Raw genomic sequence first — 14,095 nt, 5'->3', positions numbered from 1 at the left:
ATTTTTATTCTCATTTTTAAATCTTTGATATCTTAATTAGCTTAGCCGTATTTCTTCTTGAAGAAAGACTCCTAAATAAACAAAAACATCTTTATTTCCTTTTATATAATTTGATTAAGTTTTGGCTTTACTATTTTAGAAATCTATTTTCAATGATCTATTGCATGTATTCTCTGACATTGTCTCAAATAGATTATACAACAGTTTTTTTAAAAGACTGTAACCATAATCAGTGTGATGCCCCTGCACTGGCCCAGTAATCAAGGAGCCTCAGTCCTCACCACTTGCACCAGTGAGGGACATGCACATAGGGAGTATGACAAGTACACACACAGTAAAGTACAATTTCCCTTAAGAGCACACAGAAATCACAGTCAGTCTGGGGCTTGTTTCTCCCTCTTTCTCCAGATTCCCAAGAAGATTCCCCACTGGCACAGCTATAGAGTTGAGTCCTTAGCCAGGGTCCCAAGCCAAGTCCTCCCAGCACTCTGTCCAACCAGTGCTTTGTGTCCCTGCTCGAGTAGCTGACATACACATACTTTGAGATTTGATTTATACACAAACACACACCTATGGAAAGCTGGCACAGGTTTACTAGCTATGCCCCCTTCTGCCCAGACCATAAGATAGTTATCACTGCCACCAGAACCCCTTATCAGTTACTGTAAGGCCCTTCCCAAAGGGTGACCAATCTTACTGTGTAATGCTACTGTTGTCCAAATGGTAAGTGTGACCAAGACGTTTAAGGCTATTTAGGAGTGGCCTATACAGTGTCACCAAATACATATGCAAGTACTGTAAGAGCTTAAAAATCTCTAAACAAGCCAGACACAATTAAAAGGTTTAAATATATTTAATAATAAATAATAAAATAACAAGAAAATACTCAATAACTCAATACAATGACTACAGAGGTCAGAATCACAGGAAATATTTTAAAACAACATTGCAGGACAGTCTCAAATAAATACAGAAAACATCTAAACTAATCTTTACTATATTCCTATCTACATCTAAAAGATACTTTTCCCTAGTTACTTACTATTAGCAAGGCAGAAGTGCTGAAGATGGATGTTTCCAGGTTCAAAGACAAATACAACATGCACAGTCTCTGCAAGTTCCAAAATTAATATAAAAACATTACTGTTGGGTCAGCTGGATGACATCACTATTTGTCACCTGCCTTCAGTTCCCAGGCTAACAGGAACTTAGAATTTAGCACCTCTTTTTCAAAAATACATATCTCTCAGAAGTTTGCCAAGAACTGGAAGTTGTAAAACAGTTAAGCACTTTTACATTTTAAACCTAGTAATTATTTATGTTTCAAGACCATAGAAAAACTTTAGCTCTAGACAGCTTGTCTTCTTGCTGAGCTGAAACTGAGATAACACAATCGTAAGCAATTTCAACTTATTTTACTGAGGGTTTGCAAGTTAACTCTGTATGTTCCAGCTTCTACCATCAAAACATACATTTGCATAGGCATGTAGTTTATATACATTTATGTTCTTTTTCAGGAGAGTACACTGTGGTTACATTCTTGAAGCTCAATATATAACATACAATAAAGCACACACTTCTGCACCAGTAGTTTAATATCCACATAACATATAGTTTTCTTACATTTGTAAGACAATCATACTAATCATATTAATATTCACAAATGACAAAGAATTTTTTATAAAATTCCAGATAGCTGGATTGGCAGTGTCACATTTCTATATAAATCATACTAGTATTTTCAAGTGACATATAATTATTTACAAAATTCTAGCTAGCTGGGCTGACAACATTTTGGTTTGTCACAATCAGTTTCAGTATCTTTTGTAATTCATACTTTATCAGTTCATAACTTATTTTACCATAATTAAATCTCTTGTCTGAGACTTACGATGATCTAGGTCACATAATCTGAAATCTTACAGCATTATGTTCAGATTTTCCCAGAGGTTTACATATTCTAATGTTAGAAATTAGATATTCAGTATTAGAAGCCACAAGGTTTAGTAAGATTCTCTCCTCTGTATTATCTTTGAGCAGTTATGTATAGCCATGGAAAGAAATGATAATCAGATATTACTTGGCAAAATAATTTGTAGATATACAATCTTTACAATTAATCTTTGAGTAATTAATGTCTTCCACTAAGATAGACTTGGGAGCAAGCTATGTACTCATCTAACAATGTTAAAAATTGATGATGCTGAAGTGAATTCATATTAGGTTTACAATAACAAAATATTAAACATATACTGTCCTTTGAACTATGTATATCTATGAAAAGTACTTTAAGACTGTTAATAAGGTAAGTAGATCTTATAGCATCATCAGCAAGAAACATGATACCAATCCCTTTAGCCCTATCACATATACTTTTACATACCCTGGAAAGGATTTGCCAGCTAGCTGTATATAATGCTTACACAATTGCGGTTTACTATCAAAGAGGTGATTGGTCTTTGTACGATTTACATTAGTCTGAAATTCCCCATTTGATAGCAATGAAAGAATGAATGAAGAAATATAGAAATGTACAACAGCGAATGTAATACAGCATTCGCTGTTGTGACTTTCGATATTTTAATGCAGACTGCACTATAGCGGGGGTCAGGAAATGTACCCTTTCCCTCACTGTTGTGCGATCTCTGAGTTTGTATATATGTGTGCTGCACAGTAATTCCATTTGCAGAAGTGTGGCGAATGTTCAAATTGTGTCAAATTCGAACATTCACCACTTCCACAGTCAACTTTTTTGTCGTTCACTGTTTTTGTTTTCGTTTCTTTATACTTTGTGCATTGCAAAAATAGCAATGTAAAGCATTATTAGATCTACCATACGATGACTCTGTGATTTGTACTTTATCCACATCACTAGCCCTTGTTACACATTGTTTTACAATTGAATCTCCTAGTATAAGGATCACACTCTATTTTTAATGCAAAGTCTTCCTTTAGTATGATAATTTTATGACTTTTCAATAGTGAGTTGTCTGAGCTCTGAGTATCACTAGATTCAATTGCCTCATTAGTGGTAAGTGACTCATCCACTATTATGCACTTATATTTCCTTTTTTTTTTTTTTTAGCCATTTCTGGTCTAGAGTCTTCAAGTAATCATCTCTTCCATACTTTCGGTTCATGGTTGCCATATCAGGGCTATTTCTAGGGTTTATGCATAGATTTTCTGTTGTAATCTGGTAACATGGATATCCCTTTTAGTTACAAAGTTCATTGGCTGAGTATAAGAAAAAAATCAGTATTAAAACCAGTTGACTCACTATGAGTAAACTTAAGAAGTAATGCATTCATTTCTAATGCCATAGACCCTACGTTCTTATTAGTTGCCTTTCTAACAGCTGTAACCTCAACTGTATGCTCAGACATAAAGGACTTACATTTATTGGAATCACAAAATATACGTTTTAATGAACATTGAGTCTCCACTGTAGCTTGAACTGTTTGATTGTTTACTTGGGATTTGTCTGCTGTATTTTTCCCCTTTCATCACATGTAGTAAGATATTTCCTTTTTTTACCAGCAGTGAATGTATCTAATGGTATATTGCCTGTATTTTTCTTTTTTCCTAACTGTTTCATTCCCTTTTCCATTAAGCATATAGTCATCCAATGCTTTCGATGTTTCCCCAACTAGTTGTCTTTTTACCTAAGACTGCAGTCTTTCCTTCTGGGATGTCACATATTCAATAATAGTGTTTATCAATTTTACATTGTGACACATGAAATTAGTATTCCCATCTATTTTTTACCATCCATAATACATATTAACTCAAAAAAAAATAGAGCAGCCATGGTTCTGACTAACTGAATCCAACACCTGATTTTAATATATTGACCACATGATGATGCACATTCTATTAAAATATTATGCATTAAATCATCTAACTCATATTTATTTAATGTGTCCAGTTAATAGAAGTGTGAACAACATCTAAAATCGTGCTGCAGAAATGCCAAAAATCTATCCTGCATTATGCACCCAATAGTTTATAAATACTATATGAACTGTACAAAAGATACAGTTTATGCCCTAGATATCATAAAAAAGGATGAAAAATGTTACAAAGATAATATTTACACTCAATATTACTAAATTTCAGAATACTATTTATTTACATACATCCAGTGTATACACATCTTTGCAATCGTGCTTTCCTAGCTTTTACAGGGAAAAAATTTAAACTAATATGTTGCACACACAACTTATGCATAATACTAAGTCAAATTCTCTGCCTGTAGACCCCGTGAAGCCCAGTACCATGTGAAGAAAGTGTAAGCAAATATTTTTTAATTAAAAATAGATGACGATGACTACAATTTAAACACAACACAAAGTCAACACAGGAAAATTATATCTAACCAAAAAATCTCCCTAACTAGACAAATACTGTATGCAAATATGTGTACAGAAAATGCAGTGACAGAGCAAAATCACTAAGGATGCTGCAAAACAAAATTCGTCCATCTATAAAACATTTTTTATACAGTGACTGCTTATTGTTATTCAAAAACAAGCATGCTGAGTGGACATCCCAATCAGATTGCCTGTTGTAAAACGAGCATATAGCAAGAGAAAAAAGTCCGTCCGCTGAAGTACGATTGATCAGCCAGACATTCTATTGACAAATGCTGGGGGGATAGCAAAATATGAGAAAAATCAGGTATGTTCTGCAAACTAAAGTAACAGAAATATACCTTATTTTCCTTGCATTTCTCCACCGTCCCTCATAAAATCCTGACTTTTTTAAACATTAAAAAAACAGCAGTGGAGATTCTCTTTTTTCTTTTGCTTCTCCTGCACTACACTCACGTACTATGCAAGAGTGGGAATGCAAGGCCCATACACATGTGCAGTACATCAGCACACAGAAAACAATGCAGAAGAAGACTGAAGTGCCTTTATACAAAGACATCATTCCAAAAAGGTAAGCAATTTCTTTCTTAAATAATGTCATTCTATAAAAGTAATAGTCCACTCCTGTTTGTGGGTATATCAGAATTTACCCATGGTTGGCTTTGTTAATCACTTTTGTTTCACCCTCATGATCAAATATACCTATTCTGGGTAAATCCTGAAATACCCATACACAGCCATGGATTATTATTTAAAACTGCTCTAACACTTAAAGTAGCTGCCTTTAAATGTCTCATAGTTTAACATGACTGAAGAAATTTTGAGCACAGCACAGTGTTGTCACTGAATCACTAAGGGTAATTTTAGAACATAATTCCACCTCCTGAAAACAATGTGAAACACTGTAGCAAGCAGAGAGGGGTTAGTATACAACACAATATCAGCTCAGGCAGACAAATGTCTATCACTTAGTTGTAGCTAAATACAATTTTTGTATAACACAGTTACAGTCGAGTTATTAAAAATGTTTTTAATGCAAAGTTTCCCACTTACAAAACATAGTAACACTGTAGCACAGTGCGAGCACATATTTTCTACTTGCGTACATCTTAGAGGCTTAATGTACAGTACAATGTCGACACAGAATCACTTGAGGTATTATAATGCTGGATTCTCTACATATAATTTTTTGTGAGGCACTCAAGCACACAGAAGAAATGCTTGCTTGAAAACAGAAGGAAATTACTAAAGGTATTTCAAAGCAAAAGGTCCCCATGTACAAACACTATGGAGCCTCTAACATGAAAAAATGTATAGTTATTCCTCATTAAAGTATTATTGAAAAGAATTCTAAGCACTATACAAAACAATATACACAGTTCTAAAGAGAACTTTCTAAATGACAAAGATGCTAGTGAAAATCACCTTAAATACTCAGGTGGCGAATTTATTAGATATCTATCCAAAATTACCAGGAAAATCGATTACCATTTTCCATTTTCCCAGTATGATCATGTTACTGTCAAGCTTGGTCCACTCTCGTACACTTGCTCATGGTCCATAAAAACAACAGGCCTTTCTGCTGCTATAGCATTTGGGAGTGTGGCTTAATGGCTAAGGTGTTTGCCTTACAAACATAAGGTGCAGCGTTTGAGTCTCACAAGGGATAATTGGTTAGGCTTAAAATGGCTCGCAAGGGAAGTTAGCTTAGTACTGAACTATGGAGCATTTAAAACATGTGCTACATTAGCAGGAAAATCCCCTTTTCCCTCCAGCTACCAGCAACGTTTCCCTTCACTACATCTTTGTATGTGTAAATCACTTCTGCCTTAGTCTTAGTCCACAACCCATTTCCTTTCCAGATATCTTTGAACATTGTGCGTTCTATTAATTATGTCATTGTTCCTGCTTATCTTAAATACTAGGCTGCTGTAAGCAAACCTTTTTGTTTTAATTAAATCTGTGATGCAAAATCATCTCCTATTTTAACTTTACAGCCACACTTCATGTAGTCCTTCTGAGGGCTGCAGACTCTTACTATCCATTCTGTCTGCCTCTAACTATGGCATTTTAAAAGTAAGTATCTTGGTCTATCAGCACTGCCAGACTATCTGCCAGTCGGGTGTCCTTGGTTTTGTTTTTCTAGCCAGTCATTTCCTTGTTATTTGCCATAGCCACTGTTCTATATATCATGCTACTTCTGTTCCCTCCAGCCCTCCCCTTAGTCCACTGACTCTGAAATGTCAGCAGTTTAGCTACACCATTATTAATCTTCTCAACACTTGTTCTGCTCCAAGTCTGTTCTTGTTGTCAGACAGAAGGCGTAACAGCAGACATATTAGTGTATCAGGAAGTTAAAAGCTGAGCATGAACCTAAACACAGCTGGATTAATAAGTAATTACCTGCACATGAGTACAATGATCAAGCAGGTACTGAGATTCTGTGCTGAAACAATTACAGCTAGTTTCTCCTGTCCATGTGCATGGCATAATAGGCTGATGTTATATGTTTATAATTCTTTGTATGCAGTCATCTGGGATATTGTATATACATAGATTTTAATATACGTGCTTATCAATGCACATTATATTTGTGTTTTCGACTCTAAATACAGTTACTGAGTGTAAAGTTATACACATATCTTACAATGGTGCCAGTTACTAGCAGAATTTAAAATGTTTGACGGTCTCTCTTTATTATTTGTTTATTATGTATTAATTAATTAATTAATTAATTAATTTGTATGCTTTATTGTAGACAGCCTGGAGATGAGTGTGGTTGTTGGTGTAGGAATAGGAGTGCTTTTGTTCGTACTCTTCCTCATTGTTGGGGTGCTAGTCCTTTGCAACAGAACTAAAGGTATTGTTCCTTTCTATCTCTCATACAGCATGAGTAGGTAAACATTATTTCTACAGAATCATGTTACTTTGTAGCAATCAGATACGCATGAATAATTCAATCTGACAAATAAGAACAGAGAAACAATAAATCACCAAGGATACTTTTTGTTTTGGAGACTGTTAAGTTAGGTGTTAGAATATTACTGAAGCTACAGGACAAAGGTGGATATTTGAGTTACAGTCTTTTAAACCACCATGTTTGAATGATTCCATGTCCCTGAAACCTGTCCTTAAAATGCACCCCATCCCACATTGATTTGTTTCAGGGTTTAGAAAACTTTATGGCGATAAAAAAAAAAAAAAAAAAAAAAAAATATATATATATATATATATATATATATATATATATATATATATATATATATATATATATATATATAGTGTAATAGTTTTAGAATAGTGTTTATTCTGTGCTGTTTGCATGAATTTTATGCATTGTATGAAGGGGAGCACAATATGTGTTTTATAGTGCTGCTGTTTTAAACTACAGGATTGAAGTTTTCTGTGATGTCATTGTTAAGAGACGTACTCTGTATCAGCACTTGCTGATGAGATGGTGAATATCCTTGGTGATTTATTGTTTCTCTGTTCTTATTTGTCAGTTTGAATATGTATTAATGAGCTGGGAAGTGATGCTTTTGTATTGAAGAGACTCTTTGAAGTTTTTCTTTTGTCTGATGAAGCATTAGTTAATTCAATATGAAGTGCTTACCTGTGTTGTTACATTGAATAAACTTATTTTTTTTTTTAAGTTTACTAAAGTTTGTTTTATCTCTAGTTGCCGTGCAGGTCGCAGTAAGTTTATTTTTTAGAATTAGGTCATTCCAAGTAGTCTAGCAACTATTTTGGAGGGTGAAAATCATGTCACCCACATCGAACCAGTTGTGAACTGATTGAAATAACTGATGTAGGTGCTACCAGGATTAAAAAGCACCATATTGACAGTTTTTTTTAAACATTATAATGAAAAAAGAATCAAGGGACACTAGGCTAATTATACTGAGAAATGCAGCTGTACACATTCCAACACAGGGCTGTTGTACTGACAACAATGAGTCTACAGTAGGTATAGGACAGATATTACAATGGTGGAAATATAAGTAGGACAGTAATCAGTACTTGTGATAGGCAATACCTACTCTTGTGACTGTTTGACAGTCATACAGGTAAAAATTATCATGGGAATGGGCAGATACAGGCATCTGAAACTTAGTATAGTTCCACATGTAAGTAACAATGCAGAAAGGAATATCATGAAAACTGTAGCCAGAGTCATTGTAAAGTTTTTTTTCATAAGTTTTGATATACATACATATATGATCGAACTTTCAAATGTTCGACTTTCATATGGCCGAGACCAGGGTCTATATTAGAACACCGAACTTTCAAAATTTCAAGTGTTCTAATATCGAACCTTATTAATCGAAAATTTAAAACATCGAACATACAGAACAGCAAATTTTTTCCTAGGGAAAAAAATTGCTGTTGCAAAACACATACACACAACACAACACAAGCACACCAAACAAACAGCAATCCACACACATACACCTAAACTCTTACACCTAACCCTACACTAAACTATACGTACACCACTAACTATCCACTTACCTTAACCCAAACCCTAACCCTAAGGTCCACACAATTGCACACTTACCTGAACCGCGCCCTAACCCAAACTCACCTAATCCGCCCTAACCCTCACGTCCACACAGTCGCACACTTACCTGAACCCGACCCTTAACTTTCCACCACAGCTCTGAAAATACCTAAGCAACAGAAACGGACAACCAAATTCTTTCCCTAGGAAAACATTTGGTTTTCTGTTTCTTCAATATTTTCAGCTGGTCGATATTAAAACACTTGAAATTTTGAAAGTTCGGTGTTCTAATATAGACCCCGAGACCATATGATCGAACATTTAAAAGTTTGAACATGTAAAAAAAAAATTAAACAACAAAAAAAAAAATAAAATAAAAATGTCTAGCAGGGGGGCAAGCCCCCCTGCACCCCCCATGTGGGGACTGTGCCTCCCACATCCCCTGTTTTTTAAATATACCAACTCCGAGATCACACTACATTGCAGAAAAGGGAAATCTTCCTGTTCCATGCTATATGGAGATCTCTATTTAGACCATTCAAACTTTTAAAAGTTTGATCATACGGTCACAGCCATATGAAAGTCAAGCTTTTAAAAGTTCGATTATCTGAAGGGGACCCACACACACACACACACACACACATATATATATATATATATATATATATACACACGCACATGTATATTATATATATATATATATATATATATATATATATATATATATATATATATATATATATATATATATATATATATACATGTATATAACACATATACATTATATATATAATACACACACACACACACACATATATATATATATATATATACATAGATATATATATATATATATATATATATATATATATATATATATATATATATATATATATATGTGTGTGTGTGTGTGTGTACTGATCCCAGTTTAATTTCTCCAAGGTTTTTGAGTTTCTAATATCATGATGGGAATGGACCACATTTCTAAGTCAGGGCATGATTAATGTACATGAAATTAGTATTGTTTCAGTCTTTAACGTTAACCAAAAGTGCTATTCTCAGCACCTGCAATGTGCCTAGAATTCTTTCCTTTGGTAATCCATCTGTAGTTTCATATATTGGTAACATATCTAATTATAAATGTAAATTATTTTTTCATTAGACATGTTGCTCCACCTTTTACTATATGAGCTATCTGGGTATCTTCATTCCATATTGGTCTTGTTTCTGCCTGCAAAATCCTAGTATTTTCTGACTTTATATCTCTCCATATGTAAGACACTGTAATCACTGGTTGTGGCAATTCCAGTGATCAATGTTACTTTTGTCTTTTTTCATTGACTGCTAGTCTAGTTTACAAACTGTTGATAATGCATTACCCATATGATATAAACTTCATCATTCTGTATAATGCTTTGTGGTTCTTGTTTCTGATGCTTCTCAGCTACTTCTATATTGTAGTGTTTGCACAACCCCAGTGCAACAGTCTTGGCACAATATATGCAGGTTCTGTGCCACAAATGTATCATACCAAACAACAAGATGTGCAACTGTTTCCCATTGTTTTTCATGGAACTTGCATTTGTCTGTTTCTCCCACATTTTTAATAGATATTGTAAACCAACATTTATGTAATATGCTATCCTGGGCCACCATTAGTAGCTTTGCCCACCGTTAGTAGCTTTTCACCTTTCGGGTAGCCGCGGTGGTGCAGAGGTTAGCGTTGTCGCCTCACAGCAAGAGGTTGTCTGGTTCAATCCTCAGCTGGGGTGCCTTCTGTGTGGAGTCTGCATGTCCTCCCTGTGGTCGCATGGGTTTCCTCCTGGTGCTCTGGTTTCCTCCCAAAGACATGCTGTAGGTGGATTGGGCACTCTAAATTGGCCCTTGGTGTGAGTGCATGCATGTGTGTGCCTTCTGTGGAAGGTTGGGTGCTGGGCTGGCAACTCAACACTGTAAAAACTCCCCTGCCAATCATGAGTGGACAGATGATCTGCTGTGGTGACCCCTAACCAGGAAAAGAAGAAGTAGCTTTTCATCTTTTGGTTTCAATTCACTACCTCCTTAACCATTCCTGCTTCAAATCTTGGTCAGCATGAGGTTGTTTCAGGAGCTCTTGGTCCTTGCCACTATATTTATAGATTTTTCCAATTTTCTTTCCTTCTTGTTTGATCCTTTTCCTTATATTCTTTCATTTTTGACATATTCAGTTGCTGTCTAATTTTTTGTTTTTTTCTAGTTTGAGTTTCATTCCTACCTTACACCAAAACACTTCAGTTAAACTAAGCAAAGATTTCATCTTAGACTTATTTTCCTCATATTTTGAAATGTTTACTTTTGATCTGGTGAGGTCAGCAGATATGTAAACAGTCCCGTGATTGCAGATCTGTACATATAATCAGTTTTGAGGAGGCCCATACCTCCTTCAGACAGAGGAATTCAAAGTGAGGAATATGTAATATTGGTATACACTGACTTTTATGTATCATCTTGTTTTTCTGTCCGACTGATCCAACACTTTTGGGGGCCAGTCAGTCAACCCAAAACTCTGAGTTAAAGTAGGAAGAACAAACTGGTTTATAGCTTAGACTTTATTTCTAGATGTCTATATGGTTTTCTATATTAGTTTTATTCTTCTGAATTATTCTTTACTGAGGTTTAGTCTCATGTGTTCATGTTTTATTGCTGAACATTCATTTATTCCAAGATATTTATAAATTCTTTATTGCTCAAGTTCTTTAGTATCACATTCCTTTCCCAGATTGATATGTTCTTGGTGCTGCAGCTTTCCTGTTTTAAAAGTTTTTTTTGCACATTTGTCAAGACTAAATGACATTTTTATGTTATCTGAGAAAGTTTTCAGCATTTGTTGCTGTGCCTTTAACTCCTTAACTGTGAACTATATACTTTTAAGTCATCCACAAACAATAGATGAGATGTATTTAAATAAGGGTGTTTATGGGAGCCAAGCTGTAACCATAGCCTAACCTGTTAAGTAAATTTGCTTCCAAAGATGAGAATTAAACCTTGCATTATGTTTCTGTTAGTTAAACACCTGACCATTACACCACCCTCCACCCTGGAATATCCCTCTCTGAATTTTTATCCTTGGGATAATAATTTGCTGTTTGCCAAAATTCACCTACAAAATAGTTTACCACTCTTACATGTTCACTGTAATGTAATTGTTCAATGTAGGGTTATCTTATTCATCTTTAAATATTCATTTTTCCATTAATGTGCCATGCTGTCAATTTTTTTCATAATCTAGCCATGCCATATTTAGAGCCTTTCCCTTTTTACAATTCTCTGTTATTGGTTTATTTTAAAAACAAATAATTTATTTTTTATTTTTAATTTTTTATTTTACATTTGTTGACTGGGATAGTCTAACTGGATTTATGTCCATTTTCAGTAAAGTCCTGGGGAGATAAGCTCCAAGAGATTACTAGACTACTAACATACAGGTACTAGTTGTTATACAGTTAAATACTACAAATTTTAAACAGTTCAGGAATCTTCACAGTTTATACAAAAAACATGTTACAAACATTAGATAAGATATTTTAAGCTTTATGTACAAGACTTCATAAGTAACTAGGAAGTAATTGTTACACAAATACATACTTCAAATTTCAACAGTAAAGCAATGCTCACATTGCACACATAATCTTTTGTTTCATGTGATTTTCTTTTGTTACCCTTTTGTTTTATTGCCATAATTGAATTTTTTCTAAATTATCTCTGGATACATTCCAGTATATAGCTTGTATATTGTTGGGAGGCAAGTTATTCATCTATAGCTTTTAGGATGGCTTAGAGGTTCACTCTTAAGCAGGAGTATCATGTTTTTTTCTATTGTTAACAAGTTTGGTGTCTGTTCTGGATGTGACTTTAAGTAATCCTTACTTAGCGCAAAATCAAAAATATGTTAATTCTTTTAGCCAGATGTTAGTACTGTGTTTGGGCCTGAGGTTTTCCTATTAGGAGCTTTTCTTAATGTTCTCTCACTTGCTCTCTGCATTATTTTATCCCATTTCATATCCTCTACATTAGATCTTCCTACTGTTTCTTTTAATTCTTGTATCAATTCAGCGTATGTGTTATGTTCAACAGGGTCTTCAAAATACCTCCCCAAAATGTGCCTATTCTTTTTTTTTTTGGTGTTGTTTCGATTCTTTTTGCTTTGTTTCCCAGTTCTCTATAAAATCTTTTTGGGTCATCCATAAATTGCTTATTTACTGCTTTTCCTTTATATTTATCTACATACCTTCCAAGATTTTATTCCACCTCTGTTGAATTTTTAGTTTATTATCGACAATAGTATATGATAAGTCTTGATTGGTTTTGATACTGTACATTGCTTTTATCACATACAGTTTTCGATGGTATGTTCCCTTTTTTGTATTCTTATAATGGTGGTACTTGTCATATTTGATGCTTCCACTGTGGTATTTTACTTGCTGTCTTCCTTTCCTTTGTTACTCTGTGTCTCTGTGGAAACACTTTATCAGTTATTGGTTTAGCTGTGCAACAATATATTCTGTTTATTTCTGTTTTATCACATGGATTTGTCTTAATAGTCCTGACTATTGTATTCATCTGTTTTACTTATCTTCTAACATTTTACATCTTATTTACTTTCTGCAATCTATTTATTTCATCTGTCTTAATATGCCCACCATCTCTATTAAATCAAGCTGGTCTTTCCTTGAATCCCTTTCATGTAAACTAAGGGCATCTTCTTTGCTCTCTGTTTCCCATGTGTAATCTACAGAAAATTGCAGAAAATCTTTCTATGACATATCCTCTTCAGATGTACCCTGCTTTATGCTTCTCCTTTATATGGGAGCCCCTTGTCCCATTACTCTGCAATATTAACTGCATCAGAGATGACACTGTTTTCTGCTCCTTCCCTTGCTGTGCAACTTCAACTGGACTTTTGTACTGGTCTCCTACAGAAGTCTTCAGAGCATCATTAAGCTGCAAATGTTTTTCAAATACCTCCTGCTTCACCTGCTGCTCCTTAATTTGTGGACCTATAATTTCATCATGGTGCAACATCACTTGTGTTGAATTCACTTCACAGATAATCTGCAACTTCAATTTCTATTTATTTAACTTTCACCTTACTAATCCACTTTTCTACATTTCCCTTTGATTTCATATTTTTGTAATGTGCAATGTTCCATATCTGAGTGCCTTTGCCTATATTTTTCTTCAAATA

General features: G+C 34.4%; 1 protein-coding gene across 2 annotated transcripts in view; it reads left to right on the top strand.

Annotated features, from left to right (window-relative positions):
- LOC122799999 (sialic acid-binding Ig-like lectin 11) overlaps window positions 1-14,095 on the top strand; it is a 426,334-nt gene that overhangs the window by 246,639 nt on the left and 165,600 nt on the right. Inside the window, exon 5 of one of the 2 annotated variants that reach the window (XM_044069451.1) lies at window positions 7,129-7,230. The exons of the other annotated variant lie outside the window; for it this stretch is intronic. Within the exon in view, the coding sequence (XP_043925386.1) occupies window positions 7,129-7,230 (102 nt within the window). The remainder of the gene's footprint in view (window positions 1-7,128; window positions 7,231-14,095) is intronic. 2 annotated transcript variants of the gene reach the window in all.

This window comes from Protopterus annectens, chromosome 4.part0 (assembly GCF_019279795.1).
Source record: "Protopterus annectens isolate FY-2018-M chromosome 4.part0, PAN1.0, whole genome shotgun sequence".
NCBI classification, from domain to species: Eukaryota; Metazoa; Chordata; order Ceratodontiformes; family Protopteridae; genus Protopterus; species Protopterus annectens.
Note: the sequence above shows the minus strand (reverse complement) of the source record. Positions and strands in the feature narration are given on the sequence as shown.